The sequence below is a fragment of the Rhinatrema bivittatum genome, chromosome 2 (assembly GCF_901001135.1).
Source record: "Rhinatrema bivittatum chromosome 2, aRhiBiv1.1, whole genome shotgun sequence".
In the NCBI taxonomy this organism is placed as follows: Eukaryota; Metazoa; Chordata; class Amphibia; order Gymnophiona; family Rhinatrematidae; genus Rhinatrema; species Rhinatrema bivittatum.
The window spans coordinates 719,752,307-719,774,512 of NC_042616.1; the positions used below are offsets into that span (position 1 = coordinate 719,752,307).

The following is a 22,206-nucleotide window of genomic DNA, read 5'->3' on the forward strand; positions in this document are numbered from 1 at the left end:
GCATGTCCCCACCGTCGGGAGGCGAGGCTGAACTGATGCAGGGGCTGGCTGGAGCTTCACCAAAACCTGCTCCATTCCCCGCGGGTTGAGCCTTTGGGTGCGTGGGGCTGGCTGGTCTTAGGTGGGCCCCTGTGAAGAAGGTAGAGTTGCCGATATTCAGTCCGAGGTCAGAAGCCAGAGAGTCATTGATAGCCAATCCAGAGTCGGGAGCCAGAGAGTCGTCGGAAGCCGGTCCAGAGTCAGAAGCCAGAAAGTCGAGAGCCAACCCAGAGTCGGGAGCCAGAGAGTCGTCGGAAGCTGGTCCAGAGTCAGAAGCCAGAAAGTCGAGAGCCAATCCAGAGTCAGGAGCCAGAGAGTCGTCGGAAGCCGGTCCAGAGTCAGAGGCCAGAAGATCCGTCCGTGGGAACCAAAGGAAAAGAGCAGGAGCAGGAATGGACTCGGAAGGCAGGAACAGGGCTCAGAAGCACCAAGAAGCACCGAAGACTCCGCCAAGGCGAGACAGACTCGTTGCCAAGTCAGAGAAGAGCGTGAAGGGCAGGCCTAAATAGGCCAGGCACGATGACAACTTCCTGTAGGTTCCGAGAGGATTTCCAGCTGCTGGCCCTTTAAGGGAAGGCCAGAGTCACACCTGCGCGCCTAGAGAGGGAACAGGCAGATTGGGAGGTCAGCGGTGTCCTGCAGCCCGACAGGGGCCCAGCACGGAGTTGAGGGTGTCAGAGGAAGGTGCAGCGGGTCCAGAGTTGGGGAGACCAGCGGCGCGATGCAGGAGACTGCGGGGGGTCAGGCCGGCACGAGCAGTGTGAGCGACACAAGGCGGGAGAACGCGGGAGGTCGGGCCAACGCGAGCAGTGAGTGCAACATAAATACAGGAGAGCAACTTTACTTTAAAATAATTGAACAGGATCAAACCCCAATTTTAAATTGGGATAATAACTAAAAACTGGTTACAGAAAGAGTCCTGATTTAAATGAGAAAACTTGGAACATATTATAGCTAAATATATGATTGCAGATGAAATGGTGAATAAAAGATTACATTTTCCAAAGTTCTCTGCCAGAATACTCACAAAGTTACAAGCAGAATCAATAAAAAATGAATAGGTACATTAAATTGCTTGTTCCACAGTTTTTAGATCTCTCTGCACTTTTTCTTGTCTTTTCCAAACTGTCTGATAATGTTTTCTTTTTCTGCAATTTTCTTTCTCTTAAAATTTCTTAGTATGCATTGATTACAGACCATCTGCCCTCCTTGAAATTGAATAGTCAACTACTGAAATGGGGATCCTGCAGCTGTAAGAAGGCAGGACAAAATGATTCTAATCATGAATAAACCCTGCTATGACTTCTGCAAGAAATGGGTATAACTGAATCCCAACAGTTTTCAGAAAATATCCAGTGTCTCCCTGGTTATAAACATTAACCGTAAGAGACACTTGTTAGTCCCTTTTCTGGTTAGAGAGAGGATTCACAATTGTGAGCAGCAGGTAAGGCAAGGAGATGGAGGGGTTAAAGGTATGTGAGGATGAGATTAATGAAAAGAGATAAAGTATAAAACAAAAGTGAGAGACAGAGAGAGAACATTCAGAGAATGCAATGCTGACATTTAAGTCAAGTGATACCATAGTAACAGCATATGTCTATAAGCTAATATCCTCTTGAGCATGTGAGAAACTCTCAATGCTTTGAACTTCTGTCTTCATTTTATTGTCTTCTAATGATAAATATGTTTATGTACAACTTACATTAGCTTGATTGCTTAATTTAAAAGGTTGAAGAGTCTCTTGGTAGAAGAGATTACGAAAGTTTTGCATGTCAAACCAGAAGTTTATGCTGTTCTTCCACAACTATAGAGAAAAAAAAATATCATTCAGTCACTAAGTTCAAATACATTTTCTTATTTTCATAGTATAAACAGTAACAGTTCATTTTTTAGATCTCAGATATTTAAATCATCTACAGCATGCTGTCAGGAGGGTTGATTCACTCAATTTCAGGCTGGAAAGAAAGGCCAAGGAAAATATCAATTTGAGGGGGTTGACCAAAATATTTTAAACGTTGTCCTATGCTGGATAATTTTGACCTTGGGAGTCCAGATAATTCTTAATAGGTTGTTAATGAATGTATAATAAGGCATTTGGGGTCAACTAGGCTCTGAACTACAGCATGCATTATCAATCTTGTTAAAATACGTATAACCCTCATTATCCCTTTTTGAATATATAAAGCGTAGAATGATTGCACAAAACATGTTTATCAAATGAATCAGCATGAACAAAAGTTAAGGAGTCATAAATGCCTACTATTTAATCACTACATCACATCATTTAATGAGAGGTCAATATTCAAATAGATCTACTTCACTAATTAAGGACTATAAATAAAGCAGAAATATGGCACGTAAGCATCTGCAATAAAAAGGGGCATGGATTGGCAAATGTCCTATATACCACATCACATAGGTAGGTTGTGCAACTCGAACTAATTTATTGCATCGCATGACATAGTATCACGCTGTGTGAACCTCTAGCACATTGCTTGTCATTTTACATGACACGTCATTTTACATCTGGTGCGTTATTTTCTTTGTTTATATATACCAGCTTCATGCAACTGCCTCTTCAGGGTGTGTCAGGCATGGGAGAGAGAGGAGAGGAGGTAAGTTGATGGATAGTGGTTGAAGTAGGAGTTTAGCAAGCGATTTCTGAGTGCATTGTCCTGTTTTTCAGTAATCAGCTGTTTACCTTTACCATTGTATTTTGTCTATCTGTGTGTGGAAGTTTTTGTTAGTTTGTCCTGTTTGTGCGTGGTGGACTGGTGGTGGTGATGGAGGAATGGTGGTGGTGTGGATGAGTGGTGGTGGTGGTGAAGAGTGGTGAGGAGTGAAGATCTGAAGATGATGGAGGATGAGAGGTGTGGAGAGAGAGGCGAGGTGTGAGAAAAGGAGGGGGAGGAGGGAGGAGATGAGGAGGGAAGAGGAGGGCAGGAGTGGTAGGAAGAGGAAGAGGAGTAGGGATAGGGACAGGAGTAGAGATAGGGAGGAGGGAAGGGATAAGAGGAGGCGAGGGGGAAGGGGATAGGCAGGTAAGTATGGTGGGAGAAGGACAGTAGGGTAGGGATAGACAGAGAAGGCAAAGGGGGAGGGAATTGACAAGGCAGGTGCAGGAAGGGGGAAGGAAGGGTTGGGAGCGAGGAGTGTGAGTGTGAGCGAGCGAGGAAAGTGACACACTTCTCCGGAAGCAGAAGTGGTACCCCGTTCATCTGACAGCCAGGCAGCAGTTCAGCATAGAGGACAGTAGTTTAGGGGTGCACATTTTGTCACAACATTGTTTTGACATGTGGCCACACCCACTTTGGGTCAATACCTGCCCATTGACCCCCTTCTCAGCCAATCAGTGTTTACTTCCAGGTCGAGCTCCATCCCTTTTCCCACCCTGGTCTCACCCCTTTGTCAACATCCGTAATATCCCTATCCACTCTCCACTCCTCCTCTGTCCCTTTTTGATGACTTCGCTTCCAGTCACGCCCCCCTGTCTGGTCTTTGTGGATGGCGCAGAGCGGAACCGGAAATACATTTTTCAAAATGGCAGAGGGCCCTGGAGACAGGAAATGATGAACAATCAAGATAGCGGTTGTTGTGCACAACAACCGTGCACGTGCAGTAATACCAAAACAAAGGACATTTTTTTTTAAACAAATTTTTATTGAGTTTTAACTGAACAAACCAGCCAAAGTTGGTAAAGTACATAGAAGTGCATAAACAGATACATACAGTATGGCTCCTCCCGCTCACCTCTGACTACTGGCTGCCGCGGCATCTGTCTGCTGTCTTCTCTGGCTGTCCCGGACCAGCTTTGGTGCTGCTTCCCGCCATGCTCCTCCAAAGTACCATAGGGCGTGCGCGCGCACGCCGCCCTCATCTTTATTTCCTCGTTGGCGCGAACCTCAGGGGCGTCCCCTTGAGATGACGTCATGCTGCCCGGATATTTCAGCCTACTACTTTTGCTAGCTCATCGAGTTAGTAACCGGAACTCTACGGATGGGATTCACTCTCCGTACCGAAGCTACTCTGCCACTCCAGCATTATCTGGAACTCTTATTGCTAATGGAGTACCCTCTCCTTGGGGGCCTCTTCTGCTTCTTTCAGGTGCTATCAGGAAACCGGTACTCGCTCCTCGAGGGCCCATGTTCCTTGAGTCGCTGCCTGCATCTACAACCCTTTCTACTTGGAAGACTTCACTAACAGTTTCCATCTGTGAGTACAACTACTATCTATTCCACAGTACTGCTTCCCTGGAACCAGGCAATTGCTCCTCGAGGGCCTGCCATCTGTTCCAGTGCCAGACCTCTCGTCTAGTGGAATCGCTAAGTGAGTACAATACCACTGAGTCTCCCTGCTCTAAGGGATCAAGTACTTGCTCCTCGAGGGCCTGTCTCGGAGCTTCTCCTATTCTACCTGGGACTCTGTATGTTTCTCACTGTGTACTCATAATTCTGTCTCTTTCCACTACAGCACAGCCAAGCAGAGGATTCGCTGTTTCAGCGTCCTGTGAGATACTTGCCCAGCCGGGCTCAACTTCTACTACTCACTACTGCCACCTCTGATGGTTTCCAAAACTGTTTAAAGATTCAAATCTGTGTTTGTGTGTCCAGAGTCTAGCCTGACACCGTGGTCCCTCACGGGACTGCCCCCTGTGGATATGGTCAGCTGCCACAGTGTCCAAGGATCCACCCAAACATCAATAACCATAACAAGAGTAAAGCCAATGGGCAAAATATACACAGTATACATGATAACGAGTGTCAATTAGCTCCCCCTCTCCCCCCCACCCCCCCCCACTATTCCTCATCATTGAAAACATCTTAAAAATCTATCCTATAAACAGCAACTACAGAGCACAGTACATCAAACAGTCAAAACCATATTCCTGGATCGAGGTGTTAGAGAATTTAAATAGAGATCCCAAATTTGTAGGAACTGCCGGCAGTGTCTTGGAGAGGATCGGAACAACAGACTGTCCATCTGCATCATCCAGTGTAAATGGTTGTGCCACTCCCAGTATGAGGGCTGGGAGGAATCCTTCCAGTGTGGAAGAATCAATTGCTTTCGTTCCAGCAAAGCAGGCCTTCTTAACGAATATGCGGGTTCCCACCCCACACACGTGCATAGGGTAAAACACTCAAACAGCAGCAATTGTGGGGATAAACTTAGTTTTATATGTAACAGGCCATTCAAGTATCGCAAAATTTTCCCTAGTACAATGCTAGACTAGGGCACCCCCAAAATAAGTGTGACAGTGAACCCACTTGTGTCGCACATTTCCCGTATAGCTGTGAGGGGAACAATTTAGCATGAAAAGCCAGTTTAGTAGATATATAAGCCTGCCAGAGGAACTTATATTGCATTCACGAAAGTACATATTAAACGACACACTAGAGATAGAGTTAAAACAGGACTTAATCATAACTTCCGTAACTTTGAATATTCCATCAGCGTTCCACCTCTCCCATAATAGTGTAAATGGGTCAGATGAGGCACATTGGTGGAGTCTTTTATAGTAAAAAGACAGAGAAGGGGGGCGAACATTAGCCAACAAGAAGAAGGCCTCTAAGCCCCGAAAGGTATCTGATTGTAGTGATGGTGACGGCAAGAATTGAATATAATGTTTCAATTGCAAGTAAGGGAAAACTTGCAGTCCTATTAACCCATATTGTTCCTGCATCTTATGTAATGCGAGAAGGCGACCCACTTCATCCAAGACATGTCCTAATTGTCTAATCCCCAGGGTTTCCCAGTCTCTGACGACTTTAGTTTGGGAACCGGGGAGGAAGTCATGGTTTCTCCGCAGAGGCAAGAGATAAGCACAGGTGCACAGCAAATTCAAGCGCTTGGTGAAAGTGCGCCAAGCAGTCTTTATGGGGTAAGTTAAAGTATCTATATCAGGTTTGTGAGTCGGGAGACCTCCCAAGGATTGCAAAGCATATCGCAAATCCAGTGGGGCCATCAGCGTTCGCTCAGCTGCTAAGTTAACGTAGTATGAATCACCCAGGAGCCAATCATGTACTAACCGCAAATTGCTGGCTATGTTATATGTGCGCAAGTCGGGCACCCCCAACCCCCGTTTACCCCATCTCTCTTTGAGCCGACTAAGTGGGATCCGGGCTGTCCGTCCACACCACAAGAACGCACGCAGAAGCTTTTCAAGGTCAAACAAATCCCATCGATGGAGAATTAAGGGCAAATTCTGGAACAGATACAGCCATTTAGGTAGTAGCACCATTTTGAACAAATTAAACCTGCCTGACAGAGAGGGAGGGGCTGCCAGGTATGGAGCATCGTTTTTGAGTAGGCCAAGAGACACAACACATTGAGAGAATAGAGTTTGGGAATCGAGGGGACGATGTATACGCCGAGATACCGGATACCCGCGGTCGCCCATAGTAGAGGAAAGGATCCTTCCCATGTCCCCCACAGTGTGTCAGGGACTGCCATAACTTTGGACTTTTCAGCTTTTAGTTTGAGAGCCGAGAAGGCTCCAAACTCCCGAAAAAGGTAGAGTACTACCGACAGGGACCTGTTGGGGTCTGTTAGAAATACAAGAATATCATCTGCAAAGGTGGCATACTTAAAGGTTTCAATTTGAAATTGCACACCCTTCACCGCCTTACACTGTTGGATGGCCTGCAATAAGGGTTCTAATTGTAGGAGGAAAAATAAAGGGGAGTGTGGGCAACCCTGCCTCATACCTCTACCTATAGAGAGTACATCTGAGGTGGAATTATTGGCTACGATGAGCAATGTGGGATTCTGATATAGCAAGTGAATTGCTTCATCAAAAAATCCCTCGAAACCCATGTGGTGAAGAACCTGAAACAGGTATTGCCACTCGACCCTATCATAAGAACATAAGAAAATGCCATACTGGGTCAGACCAAGGGTCCATCAAGCCCAGCATCCTGTTTCCAACAGTGGCCAATCCAGGTCATAAGAACCTGGCAAGTACCCAAAAACTAAGTCTATTCCATGTTACTGTTGCTAATGGCAGTGGCTATTCTCTAAGTGAACTTAATTGCAGGTAATGGACTTCTCCTCCAAGAACTTATCCAATCCTTTTTTAAACACAGCTATACTAACTGCACTGACCACATCCCCTGGTAACAAATTCCAGAGTTTAATTGTGCGTTGAGTAAAAAAGAACTTTCTCCGATTAGTTTTAAATGTGCCCCATGCTAACTTCATGGAGTGCCCCCTAGTCTTTCTACTATCCGAAAGAGTAAATAACCGATTCACATCTACCCGTTCTAGACCTCTCATGATTTTAAACACCTCTATCATATCCCCCCTCAGTCGTCTCTTCTCCAAGCTGAAAAGTCCTAACCTCTTTAGTCTTTCCTCGTAGGGAAGCTGTTCCATTCCCCTTATCATTTTGGTAGCCCTTCTCTGTACCTTCTCCATCGCAATTATATCTTTTTTGAGATGCGGCGACCAGAACTGTACACAGTATTCAAGGTGTGGTCTCACCATGGAGCGATACAGAGGCATTATGACATTTTCCGTTTTATTCACCATTCCCTTTCTAATAATTCCCAACATTCTGTTTGCTTTTTTGACTGCCGCAGCACACTGAACCGACGATTTCAATGTGTTATCCACTATGACACCTAGATCTCTTTCTTGGGTTGTAGCACCTAATATGGAACCTAACATTGTGTAATTATAGCATGGGTTATTTTTCCCTATATGCATTACCTTGCACTTATCCACATTAAATTTCATCTGCCATTTGGATGCCCAATTTTCCAGCCTCACAAGGTCTTCCTGCAATTTATCACAATCTGCTTGTGCTTTAACTACTCTGAACAATTTTGTGTCATCTGCAAATTTGATTATCTCACTCGTCGTATTTCTTTCCAGATCATTTATAAATATATTGAAAAGTAAGGGTCCCAATACAGATCCCTGAGGCACTCCACTGTCCACTCCCTTCCACTGAGAAAATTGTCCATTTAATCCTACTCTCTGTTTCCTGTCTTTTAGCCAGTTTGCAATCCACGAAAGGACATCGCCACCTATCCCATGACTTTTTACTTTTCCTAGAGGCCTCTCATGAGGAACTTTGTCAAACGCCTTCTGAAAATCCAAGTATACTATATCTACCGGTTCACCTTTATCCACATGTTTATTAACTCCTTCAAAAAAGTGAAGCAGATTTGTGAGGCAAGACTTGCCTTGGGTAAAGCCATGCTGACTTTGTTCCATTAAACCATGTCTTTCTATATGTTCTATGATTTTGATGTTTAGAACACTTTCCACTATTTTTCCTGGCACTGAAGTGAGGCTAACCAGTCTGTAGTTACCCGGATCACCCCTGGAGCCCTTTTTAAATATTGGGGTTACATTTGCTATCCTCCAGTCTTCAGGTACAATGGATGATTTTAGTGATAAGTTACAAATTTTTACTAATAGGTCTGAAATTTCATTTTTTAGTTCCTTCAGCACTCTGGGGTGTATACCATCCGGTCCAGGTGATTTACTACTCTTCAGTTTGTCAATCAGGCCTACCACATCTTCTAGGTTCACCGTGATTTGATTCAGTCCATCTGAATCTTTACCCATGAAAACCTTCTCCATTACGGGTACCTCCCCAACATCCTCTTCAGTAAACACCGAAGCAAAGAAATCATTTAATCTTTCCGCGATGGCCTTATCTTTTCTAAGTGCCCCTTTAACCCCTCAATCATCTAACGGTCCAACTGACTCCCTCACAGGCTTTCTGCTTCGGATATATTTAAAAAAGTTTTTACTGTGAGTTTTTGCCTCTACTGCCAACTTCTTTTCAAATTCTCTCTTAGCCTGTCTTATCAATGTTTTACATTTAACTTGCCAATGTTTATGCTTTATCCTATTTTCTTCTGTTGGATCCTTCTTCCAATTTTTGAATGAAGATCTTTTGGCTAGAATAGCTTCTTTCACCTACCCTTTTAACCATGCCGGTAATCGTTTTGCCTTTTTTCCACCTTTCTTAATGTGTGGAATACATCTGGACTGTGCTTCTAGGATGGTATTTTTTAACAATGACCATGCTTCTTGGACATTTTTTACTTTTGTAGCTGCTCCTTTCAGTTTTTTTCTAACAATTTTTCTCATTTTATCAAAGTTTCCCTTTTGAAAGTTTAGCACGAGAGCTGTGGATTTGCACACTGTTCCTCTTCCAGTCATTAAATCAAATTTGATCATATTATGATCACTATTGCCAAGCGGCCCCACCACCGTTACCTCTCTCACCAAGTCCTGTGCTCCACTGAGAATTAGATCTAAAATTGCTCCCTCTCTCGTCGGTTCCTGAACCAATTGCTCCATAAAGCTATCATTTATTCCATCCAGGAACGTTATCTCTCTAGTGTGACCCGATGATACATTTACCCAGTCAATATTGGGGTAATTGAAGTCTGAGACCAAGAAACAACGATGAGCAAGTACTGCACCTCAAGCAATATCGCAAAGTACACACAGTGCAGGTGAATGTTCAATCCTGACAAAATACTTTGAAAGTCATATAAAACATAGAATGTTTTATTATTCCAATAAGGCAACTCCACAAGTTTATACACACACCGACTTGATGGCGTCCCCCGACACGGTCCCGTGTTTCGCCGCAGGCTGCATCGGGGGGGATCGCCACCACAGGGATTCACAGGCAAGCTGACAGCAGCATTTAGAAAGTGACAGGGAGCGCTCCCTGTCACTTTCTAAATGCACTTTCACCTGCACTGTGTGTACTTTGCGGTAATTGAAGTCTCCCATTATTACTGCACTACCAATTTGGTTAGCTTCCCTAATTTCTCTTACCATTTCACTGTCCGTCTCACCATCATGACCAGGTGGGCGGTAGTATACCCCTATCACTATAGTCTTCCCCGACACACAAGGGATTTCTACCCATAAAGATTCAATTTTGTATTTAGTCTCATGCAGGATGTTTATCCTGTTGGACTCTATGCCATCCCGGACATAAAGCGCCACACCTCCTCCCGGGTGCTCCTCTCTGTCACTGCGATATAATTTGTACCCCGGTATAGCACTGTCCCATTGGTTATCCTCTTTCCCACCATGTCTCTGAGATGCCAATTAAGTCTATGTCATCATTTACTGCTATACATGTTATGCTCCTGCCCACAAGAAGCGTGTGCAGGTTCTTACCTCTCACAGCCACAGCCAGCCGGGCTGCTGACGCTGCTTCTTTCTCCTTGAATCAGCTGGGGCCGTTCCCACAGCTCTTGCCATGCGGTCTGCTCCTCGGCTGCTGTCTCTGCCTTTCCCCGACGTGCTGCTGCGATCCCGGGACCTTCAGCGAGCAGGCCGTCTCTCCCAGTGCCTGCTTTAGCCCGGGTCCTTGCCCAGCAGGGAAGCCGTCCCTGCCGGTGCCTGCAGTCTCTCACAGTTCCCTGCAGCCAGCACTTCTCTCTGCCGGTGCCTACAGCTCTCTACTCTCCCTGCAGTCTTACCTCTCCTCCTGGGGCTGTCCTCACGTCATGGAGCCGTTCCTGCAGTCAGCCCTTCCCCCCGCAGCCAGCCTTGCCTCTCTCTGCTTCTGTCCGTGCAGCTGGGAGCTGCTCCAGTGACCTGCCTTCACCCAGCTCCAGTCCGGGGCTGCTCCGCGGCTTCCTTGGGCCCTCCACGTGGCTGAGGACGCCACCAGCTTCCAGCTCTTCCCTCCAGCCTCCTAGGGCGCGGGCCCGCGCCTCTTTGCTCCTCTTCTAGGGCCAGCCAGGTGTGGCCCCCTGCTGACCCCTCCCTGGGCGTTGTCCACCTCAGCTCTACTAAAGGGCTCAGCTTTCAGTGTATCTTTGCCTTCGCAAGGAGTTGGTCACTCCTGAGTTCCTCGTTCCAGGAGATGCCTTGTATTCCAGCCTTCTGCAAGGTCCAGTGTTCCATGTTTCCCGTTGAAGCTTCTTGTCAAGTTGTTCCAGTCCTGATGTCTTCAGTGTTCCAGTCCAGATGTCTGCCTGCCGTTCCAGTCCCAAGGTCTGTCTCTTGATCTAGTCCTGATGTTCCTGATGTCCATGTTCCAGCCCAGAGGTGTGTCTCCTATTCCAGTATATGTGTTCCAGTCCTGATGTTCCTGATATCCTTGTTCCTGATCCTGATGCCTAACCTGCCTTGTGCTGCCGGGAGAGCAGCGTATTCCTGCCTTGTGCTGCCGGGAGAGCAGCGTATTCCTGTCTTGTGCTGCCGGGAGAGCAGCGAACCTGCTTCCTCTTTCCTGTGCTCCCCCGCTCTCTGCGTGGTCCGCGACCAGCCTTCCGGGGCTGTGTAGGGCGCGCATGGGACAGGGTGGTCCGCGACTCAGTCCCGCGGGTGGCCTGAGTAGGGCGCCCTGAGGGTCAGTACCCATGTCTACCTTCAGCCCTCGTTCCTGATTCCACCTCTGTGCATCCATTCCTGAGTCCACGTCTTTGCCTGAGTCCACGTCTATGGATCCTGCACCTCGTCCTGAGTCCACGTCTTTGCCTGAGTCCACGTCTAAGGATCCTGCATCTATGCCTGAGTCCACGTCTATGGATCCTGCACCTCGTCCTGAGTCTACGTCATTCCTGAGTCTCGTCTGAATCCATGTTCCAGTCTTCGCTGTCCTGGCCTCCATCTGGCCTGCCGCTTCGTGCCGTACCCTGCGGCAGGTCCGAAAGGGCTGGGAACGGTCGGAGGACTGTTCACAAGACCAACATTGCGTTGTTGGGTCTTCCGAAGCGCGCAGGTCCAGAGGAGGGCCTGTCAGCCAGTCTTCACTCCAGCCATGCTCTCGTCCAGCCCATGCTCGGGCATGCCACGCCTCCCGCGGCACCTCTCCAGACCCCTCTGGCGTCGAGCCGCGGCCCAAGGGCACACACATCTCCCAGGAGTGGGATCGCTCTCCTAGCGCTCCATAACAATACATTCTAATTCTCCCATCTTACTTCTTAGACTTCTGGCATTAGCATACAAACATTTCAAAGTTTGTTTTTTGTTTGTATTATCATTCTGCTTTTTAATTGATAGGGATAAGTTTGAATTTTTTAGCTCAGGTGAGGTTTTAGTTACAGGCACTTGGACTGCTTTTCTAATTATTGGAACCTCACTGTCGGGATGGCCTAATTCTAATGCATCATTAGTATCCTTTAAAGATACCTCTCTCCGAACCATGCGCTGCTGAGCGACTGTCGGCTTTCCCCTTTGTTCTAGTTTAAAAGCTGCTCTATCTCCTTTTTAAAGGTTAGCGCCAGCAGTCTGGTTCCACCCTGGTTAAGGTGGAGCCCATCCCTTCGGAAGAGACTCCCCCTTCCCCAAAAGGTTCCCCAGTTCCTAACAAAACTGAATCCCTCTTCCATGCACCATCGTCTCATCCACGCATTGAGACTCCGGAGCTCTGCCTGCCTCTGGTGACCTGCGCGTGGAACAGGGAGCATTTCAGAGAATGCTACCCTGGAGGTTCTGGATTTAAGCTTTCTACCTAAGAGCCTAAATTTGGCTTCCAGAACCTTTTCACCGTGGTCCCTCACGGGACTGCCCCCCATGGGCATGGTCAGCTGCCACAGTGCTTGTGTGCAAAGGGCAATTGCAGCCAAAGTTTTCCGGATGTTTGTGAGGCCAAATAGTTTTCTTACAAATCCTACCTGGCTCGGAACAATTAAGGATGGGAGCACCGTGGCCAAGTGATTTGCCAAAATTTTGGCTAATAGTTGTTGATCCTGATTTATCAGGGAAATAGGATGGTAAGAGGCTGGGTTGAAAGGATCCTTTCCATCTTTGGGTAGGAGAACAATATGCGCTGTATTGGAATGAACCGGGAATGACTCCCCTGAGATGAATGCATTGAAAGTACGGGTCATTAAGGGTGTCAGAAGGTCCTGTAGGGTTTTGTAAAACTCCGCCGGGTAGCCATCCGGCCCCGGTGGCTTAAACCGTTTCACTTCGTGAATCATTCTCGTTATCTCTAGCTCTGTAATCAGCTGGTTTAACCAGTGTTGTTGTTCTATAGTTAAGGACTTCAATTGTATTGATGAGAGAAAACTCTCGCAAGCCTCTGGATCCCAAACCTCAGACTTATAGAGGCTGACATAAAATTCTTTAAAAGTTTTTAAAATGGAAGAGCTATCAAACATCATTTGCCCCATCGGGGTGCGGAGCACTGGGATGAAGCGGGTGCCTCTGTGCGTTTTAAGCAGGTTGGACATCAATTTTCCTGTCTTATTGCCAAATTGATACAATTTGAATTGATAGTAAAGTAAGCTTTTCTTTTCTCTTTGATGTAGCAAGGCGTTAATGGCATTCTGAGTATGCATAAAGCGTTCCTTGTTGGAACGAGAATTAGTTTGTAACAGGGTTCGTTTTGCTTGTTGGAATTGTGCTGTCAAAAGCAATAACTGTTTGTCTTGTCTTCTCCGTATTTTCACTATGTATGCAATAACATCCCCACGCAAAACAGCTTTTGCCGTGTACCAGAGTAAAATCGGGTCAGTCAGGTGTTCTTTGTTATTCCTCATGTAATCTGCTCACCTTTCTCTAAGGTAGTCTTGAAACTGAGTATCAGCTACAAAGTAATATGGATATTTCCAAAAATAAGAAGGAGGGGTCACAGTGACATAAAACACCACTACATGATCTGATATGATTATATCCTCAGTGTGGGCACTTTGAACCCTGGTAAAGGCGTGCTCACTGACTAAAATATACTCTATTCTAGAGTTCGATATATGAGCCCTGGAAAAATGCATAAAGTCCCTTTCCAGGGGATGCAATATATGCCAAGTGTCCACTAATTGCAGAGAATGCTCTAGAAGAAGGACACCGTTTTCAGAGGGTTGTGTTCCCCCATGAGCCCCATCCCTATCCAGCTGTGGGTCTCATGAAGTGTTAAAATCTCCCCCTAAAATAATTGTATGTCCCACAAGAGGCGCCAGGTGGCCGTATACTTCCCTGAAAAAGGATAGCGGCGGATTGTTAGGGGCATAGATATTGCAATAAACTGTGATGGATTGATGACATTCAGTAATAAGAATAATGTATCTGCCTTTAGGGTCTTTGATTTCTTTCTGGACTGTAATTGGAACCCATTTCCCTAGAAGGACCACCACCCCAGCTGAGCGGGTTGATGCGGACGCATAATAAACTGCTCTTACCCAACCTCGATGTAATTTTTGGTATTCCACATCATCTAAGTGCGTTTCCTGTAGGAAAACTACATCAGCAGCCCTCTTTTTCAAGACTGTCAGTATTTTGGATCTTTTTATCGGGGAGTTAATGCCACATACGTTCCAGGAATACATTTTTGTATCTTGATTAGCCATAGCTTGGGGTATCTACAATTAGATTGTAGAAAACAGATTGTTTATGTGTAGTGGGGACCCCCACAGCTAGGGCCTCCACCCACCTCCATTTGGTGGGTAGCACTTGGATACCACTAGTAGTACAACCACGTTCTGACACGTCTCCATAAGAAATTGTTGACAAACCTCCCCTATGTAATTCCCCCTTTCCTCCCTCCCCCATCCTGAGTCCCTTACCCCTTCCTCCACTTCCTCCCTCCCCATCCTCCCTCCCACCACTCCCAACTTTACCCCGAACAATAACGAACCCCTGTGAAACAGGGGGTATCATAGAGATCATCTGTGTGCTTTCCACTCCCCCCCTCCCCCGTTCATGAAGTCTCTCTGCAAAGGGCAGGTTGTTCTTCAAGTGAACATCTGGCGGGAAAATATCTTATCAATAGAACCGATGAAACTGTCATAAACTGTGCAGTCCAGTATAGTCTGCCATCTAACTGTAAACAATCCTCGAGCAAACAACTGCTGTCTAGGCCATAGAGCTGATGCCAGTGCTTCAAACCTGAAGGAATGTCTGCTGGCCCAGGGGACGAGGTCTTGCAAACAAGAGTAAATTCTAAGTTCTAGGCCCAAACGGCTTGTGCCCCTCGCAGTGATAAAGCACATCTGAGCAGCTTAGTCAGGGCCAGCCGAATTCAGGTGGTAGTGAGACTTGCTTCCTGTGATCTTCCTTTCTCTTGGGCTGCCAAGAATTGTTGCGCTTCCTCCGGAGTGGTTAGCCAGCGGACACCCTGAGACGTATTAGTGCGAATGCGGGCAGGAAACATCAACGAGACTTTAAAGCTCAGGACATAGATTTTGGCACAGTAGGGAGCCATGGAGCATTGCTGAGCTGACAAATTGGCAGAGAAATCAGAAAAGACCAGAATCTTTTTATTTTCATAAGTAAGAGCTTTCCCGGGTTTCAGGGCCCTCATTATTTCACTTTTGTGCATGAAATTTAAAATTTTTGCGATCACTACTCTAGGCCTGCCTGGCTCATTCCGCAATGGGCCCTGTGCTGTGGGTAAAGATAACTCACGTGCAAGCCAGGTCTCTAGGAAAGGTACTAGCTCCTGCTCTGCCAGGGATTCAGGCAACCCTATAAATCTCAGAATTCTAGGTCCTCCAGCCGTTCCTCATGTTTAGCCAGCTGGCTCTTTAAGACTGTAATTGCTGCCTCGTGGTCACGGCAGCCATCTTGTATTTCTGAGACTCGGGACTCAAGCTCAGTGACTTGCACTTCAAAGCCTGCCAGCGAGGAAGCCAGTTCAGTAAGGTTTCTGTCAGTTTTTCAAGTCTGGATGCAGCGCCTCTTGTACTGCCGCCTTGATATCCGCCATCGCGGCTTGGGGTCAGTCGCCCCGGGTTTTTCCTCCAGTCCCAGATCAGCAGGCCCTGATTTTTCCTTTTCGTTGTCGCGCTTCATGAAGCGCTTCACCGTTGTTGATTCTCCCTCCGGGTGGAAGCACGAGCTTTGCGGGGCAGTATATTTATTTTTGGAGGCGATGTTAAGCCTCAGAACAGCCGTGAATTCGGGCTTTCTCGGGGGGACGGAGCAGAGAGATGCAGGAACACGTCTCTTCCCGTCAGTGCATCACGTGATCTCACAAAGGACATTTTAATCATGCCGTTGTGAACCATGCTGCAGACAACCATCATGGAATGACATCACAGGTCATGACATCATCCCTGGGTATGCTCAGATCTTTCATTTACAAGATTATGGAGGGCAGCCATATTAGAAGGAATGAGCATGCTCAGTAAGCAGCTGCGGGGGTTTGAAAGGGTAGTCAATTGCAGTCATTAAAATCCTTCTATTTTCTATCAAACTAAAAATAGAAAATCCTCTTGTTTTCTTTCTGCCACAAAGCATACATTTTTTGTGCCAGTGTTTTCTTTTTTGTTTTTATTAAACACAGTGCACAGGAAGCAAAATGATTTACTATGACAAAACCTAAACATAATATCAATGACAATAATAATAAAAACACTAATGATTATTTGACTATGTCAACATTTTTTTTTTATAGGCAAGCGGTCTGTATTGTGCATGTCTGACTGTGATGTCATTCCTGTGAAATCACTAAATGCTGTGATGTCATTCCTGTGAAATCACTGTCTCCGAAAACAAATAAATAGCCATTGACTGAACACGTCCAACGAAGACCTCATTTCCTATGAGATCATAAAACATGGCTACCCTCGCATGCTCCACGTAATGTTTACTGTGCATGATTGGCCTGGGCGTGCTTGGCTATGATGTCATTTCCTGCCCCTCCATACTCCCATGGCACCACAGTACCTACACAGACTGATAGGACACAACGTATAGTTGAAACTATAGTATTTTTTTTTTATTATAAATGTGTTTATATTATTCTTTATTACAATTTGTTTCTAAATTATACAGATTACAAAACAGATTACATGTCAGTTTTGTTATTTCAAATACATTTGATTTCTGAAAAAAGAGATGTAAAAACTTCTATCTTTGAAAAAAAAGAATTGGAAGCTGTGATTCATTTTGTTTTCACATCTTTTGCAACAAACTGAAGTGTGTAAGACACAGAGAGTCATGGAATCTGAGAATTAAATTATGTTTATTGCTTATCACCTAAAATACACATTATTTATAAATAAACGCCCAGAGAATATTAGTTTATTTTTCCAACTGTCAGCATGCATTGTTTTGTCTTTAGCAACAGAGGGTCAACAAAAAGTTTGATTTTTCTTCTATTCACATCTTTTTACAAACAAACCCCAAAAAAACAAACAATGAAGGGAGCAAATGCTCTTTTTTTTTTCTTTTTTTTTTTATAGATTATGTAGTTGATAAGCCTCATTTGATCTTTATAGACATTGGGCCTAACTAGTTGGCTTAGAGCCACCTGGGAGTCCTCTGCATTTTTGACAGACTTGATCAGAACCATAACCATATTTACGTCCTCATTACAAAGCCCCAGTATCTCCATTTTATACCCTGCCATCCAATACACTTATGATACACTTGAGACTCAGTCTATTGCAAACACTTCTTAAGTTTCTGTCTTTCCACATTCCAGCGCCATTTCATACACTCGTGAAAATTCTGCCCCAGTAGTTCCAAGATACATGCTTTGTAGTTATCGTGTAGAACCCTTTGTAACATTTCTTTATAACGCAGAGCACCGTTGAGCTTATGAGCAAATTGAATATGCTTTTACAGTAAAGAATGTGTAGGTGCATTTGTTTCCAAAGCCCCAGTTCATACCACCATCTCATGTCCCCCACATGTTCTGGTCTGGAAGCCGATTTGCAATCTCTGAGTTTACCTTCCACATCTTCTGGTTTGTTGTTATTGCAAGCACAAAAACAGCACATGCAGGACACTTTGATCACCAGCGGATCTCCCTCCTCTTTGTTTTCTCCAGGCAGCAAAGATCTATTGGTGAGCTATAACATAAAATATTTACAATATTAAGAAAGCTGCTCTAAAAACTAGTACTCTTTCAGTCAAAACACCCACAAAAATAAAAAAATACACTCCTACCTCTGCTACCATGGCTGAACAATTTTCTTCTAGTTTGTTAAAGTAATCCATCATCTCGGTACAATTCCCAGTTCGTACAATCTATACTGCTGTCACCTTTGTCTATGTCTGGCGCTGGATCTGCATTTTCTCTGTCCTCTTCATTATCATTCATTTCTTGGGAGTCGGACAACTTTTGTGCCAAATGGCATCTTGTCTATCGCTGCATTGGTCGGCCATTCTTTGCGTTCTCCATCAGTACTGGCACCGCTCTCCAGACATTCCACCAAAATTCTCACAGCAGGTCACCCTTCCTACTCCTCTTGATGGACGAGGTCCCTAAGAATGTTGTGGAGGTTTACCCCTCGTTGAGAATGATGGGCTCTTCCCCTCTTTCTATCGCTCTTCTTTCAGGTGTTTCTCGTTCCGGTTCATTACCACTCATTTCTTGGGAGTCAAACAATGTTTGTGCCAGTGGCATCTTGTCTATCTCTGCATCGACTTGCCCTTCTTTGGCAACAGTAACAATCTCTGGAGAATCAAGCGCAATTCCTTCAGCCAGGTACCCTTCTGACACCACGTCAAGGTCTCTAAGAAAATAGTGGGGCTTATACCGTGCCTTGAGAACAGGGGCTGTCCCCCTCTTTCTATCACCTGTCTTTCAGCAGTTTTGAAAGTGTCCATTATTTCAACGGTGCTATGATACAGCCGAATTCGGCTTATATGGCCACTGCCACCTGTCGTCTTTTCCTTTGCATGCCGTGTGGGCATGCCTCTGTCTTGCTCCACACACTCACCTTGGGCATGTTGGCCCCATTCCTATCCATTCCAATACCATAAGAAAAAAAAAGGTATTTTTGGCCTGTCTACGATGATTACTTTGTAGTCTTGTATTGTCAAAATTTACTCTCTATGCATGTCAACAATGGCGCTAAAAAAAAAACATATTACAATCTATAGTCACAGAAAACATGTTATTTGTAAAAACACCTAGCTGTTTTACCAAAAAAAGAGTCGCTAACTCAGCCCAGGCTCGAACCAGGGTCTGTTGAGTGGAAATCTCAGGGTCTTGCCATCTCAGCTACCATGATTTTAGCTAGATGCAAGACTTTTAAAATCATGCACCAAAAACCAAGACCAGCATGTCTTGGTTTTTGGTGCATGTCAGTTATTGTTCCCTGGTCACAATACAGCCTGATATTTTTTTTTCTTTTATAGACATGTCTTGGATTTAATGTGGCATTACAAATGAAGGAGGGAGGGGTGGTGTGTGGTTGAGGGGGGGGGGGGTGAAATACTACTTCTGACCTCTGGATGGCGAAAAGCAGGTGGGCCATGAGGGCATTGCCTAAAGCAGGGGGTTCGTGCGTGGTTGGGGGGGATGCAGAATTGCTTCTGGCCTCTGGATGGCGAAAAGCAGGTGGGCATGTGGGGGTTAAATACTCAGGGATGACAGATTTTTACTTGAAACACATTATATTATTTTATACATGTATTTATATCATTCTTTATGAGATAAGGCATAAATGCTAATGCTTTTAAATAGTGGAAAAACAAAACACATCTTATTTTACTTAGAATATAGGGTTTATTTACCTTAAAACATCCTGTTAAGAACTTTTATTCTTCTAATTATTATCATTATTACCCAACAAAAACTGCAATTTTTTTCCTCATTTTCTACACTTCTTGCAAAAAGCAAGTCTAGGCATGTTTTGGATTTCATGTGACATAACATATCTACTTTTATTTTCACAAGTTTGCTTATGTTCATTTTTAAACCATAGAATAAAACAAAATAGATAAATAAATAAAATTAAAGAGGGAGGAGGGGTGGTGTGTTGTTGTCGGGGTGCAATACTGCTTCTGGCCTCTGGATGGCGAAAAGCAGTGGGGTCATGTGGGAACTGCCTAAAGCAGGGAGGTTGGTATAGTTCGGGGGGGGGGGGGGGGGGTGTCTCAATACTGCTTCTGGCCTCTAGATAGCAAAAAGCAGGGGGGGCATTACTAGTTTCCATGGTAACTACCCAAGATGCATTTTCTTTTTCCCAAGATTTCTTGCACAGTCCATGATGGCTGTCCATATAGGTCTGAGTGCCTGGTCTATTTTTTCTTTTATCATAGTTAAAAAAACTTTTCTCTTACTTTGCTTTTAAAAACAATATCTATTCTCAGTGTGCTTGTGCACAGTGTGTTGATTCCATTTCTTTTGCTGGCTTGCTTTTACAAAACAAACAAAAACATTTCTGGCTTCTGCTCATTTTTATAATTATACAACTGCTCAATAAACTATAATCTTGGCTGGGTCTGGCTTTTTTAGTTTCAAACATTTTAAAAAATAAAAAGAGGTGAGGGTCCACCTCTCAGCGATAAAAAAAATGCATTTCTTTCTTTTTCTTAAACGCTGTCTTTGCTAACTGCAGCGAGTAAGGTAGAAGGGAGTGATGTGTTTGGGAGTAGTTGCTTTATCTTGTTGCTACAGAAAGCAGCGAGGCTGGGAGTGGGTGGAACTAGTCGCTTTTCTCTCTGCTTCAGAAATCCTCTGCTAAGATGAAATGTACAACTGGTGACTTTTCTCTCTTTTTCTCAAACAGCACTGTGTTTAAAAAAAAACCAAAACAGAAAACACTGGCACAAAAAAAAATGCATGCTTTGTGGCAAAAGGAAAACAAAAGGATTTTCTATTTTTAGTTTGACAGAAAATAGAAGGATTTAATGACTGCTACCGACTAAACTTTCAAACCTCTGAAGCTGCTAAGCATGCTCATTCCTTTCAACATGGTTGGCCTTCATATTCTCTCCTTGTAAACAAAAGATATGAGCATGCGCAGGGATGATGTCATGGCCTTTGATGTCGTTCCAAGATGGATGCCTGAAGCATGGTTCACAATGGCACAATTGAAAAATGCGCTTTCCTTTGATTTTGCTGTGCATTCATGGTCATGACGTCATTTCCAGTCCCTACCCAATCTCCACAATAACATCCGCCATCTTGTATGTGTGTCATTTTCTGTCTCTAGGTGCCTGCTACAATCTTGAAAAATGTATTTCCGGTTCTGCTCTACATCCTCCACAAGGCCAGACAAGGGCGTGGCTAGAAGTGATGTCATCAAAAAAGAAAAAAGGGGCTAGAGAGTGGGTGGGGATATGAGGGATGCCTACAAAGGGGTGGTCTAGGGTGGGAAAATGGGCAAGGCTTAACCCAGAAGTGAACACTGATTGGCTGAGGAGGGGGGGGGGGGTCAGTGTGCGGGGTTTGATACAGATGTAGGTGTGGCCACCTGTCAAAACACAGTTTTGACAAGTTGTGTACCCCTAAACTACTGAGGACAATAACATGATCATCACCAGTGTGCTCAAAAAAATAGCAAGCTGTTCAGGAACCATGCGGCCAAGGCAATCAGGGCAGCCAAGGATCAGTTATGGGGCAATATCGCCCAGACTATCTCCTGGTACAGAAGAATAAAAAGGACTGGAGAGAAGGCTGTGCACCGCTACTGCGACATAAAGGCCCAGCTAAAGAACAAGGTGCAAGCTCTAATAAATATCTATGCCAGAGCAGAGGAGAAGCCCCTTTCCCCATTGTGATGACCCCATGGAGGATCGTCTGATTGAATGGCTCTTCCTGAATGGAAAACTGCATTTGGGGTTCTTATACAATGTGTCCATATCACTCATGACCAAGCTCTTGCTACCTTTTTCTAGCACTCCTCTAACTCTGAGGCAGTACATCTCATATGCCACACATGTCATTGCAGAAAGATTGCAACCTGATGGTATGATTGTGCATGTCCCTGGCTGTTCTGCAGTATGTCCTCCAGAGATACCCTCTTATCTGAGATGACACAGTGATTATGACAGAGCCAAAATGCACAGCACCAGCTTCTATTTAACCCGTGTGATGATGAAGACAAACCGTGGCTGACATCATGGCTGACAGAGCACTAAAAGGGCATACCTGACCTGCAAGTCCCTGCACTGTAGACACAAAAATGTTTTGGTTGGCAAATTATATTTCATCAGCTCCAAAAAGGAAGATCTGAACAGCCGCTTGCTTAAAATAAACAAGTAGAAAGTCTGTTGTGCCTGGTCACACACAGAACTTTGCGGCAAGTGCATTGTTTGGGCATGCAACATTAGCAGACCTCTCCAACATGAAGAGAGAAAGCCAGGCCCTGGCACTATGGCCTGTAGACCTAACTGTGCAAGCCACTTGTCATGTAACTGATATAGTCACATTCATAACAGCCCCCCTCCTCCATCAGTGCCTTTGCTGTAAAGATATAGCTGAAGAGAGAATATAGAAAAAAGCATCACTCTTACCTACAAGCCAACCATCACCATGGAGGCTGTCTTCAA

General features: G+C 45.0%; 1 protein-coding gene across 3 annotated transcripts in view; it reads right to left on the bottom strand.

The window, feature by feature from the left end:
* The window catches only part of RGS22 (regulator of G protein signaling 22), a 915,000-nt gene that overhangs the window by 425,457 nt on the left and 467,337 nt on the right, over window positions 1-22,206 (bottom strand). For all 3 annotated transcript variants that reach the window (XM_029591789.1, XM_029591788.1, XM_029591791.1), the window contains exon 14: window positions 1,742-1,843. In XM_029591789.1, coding sequence (XP_029447649.1) covers window positions 1,742-1,843 — 102 coding nt within the window. The remainder of the gene's footprint in view (window positions 1-1,741; window positions 1,844-22,206) is intronic.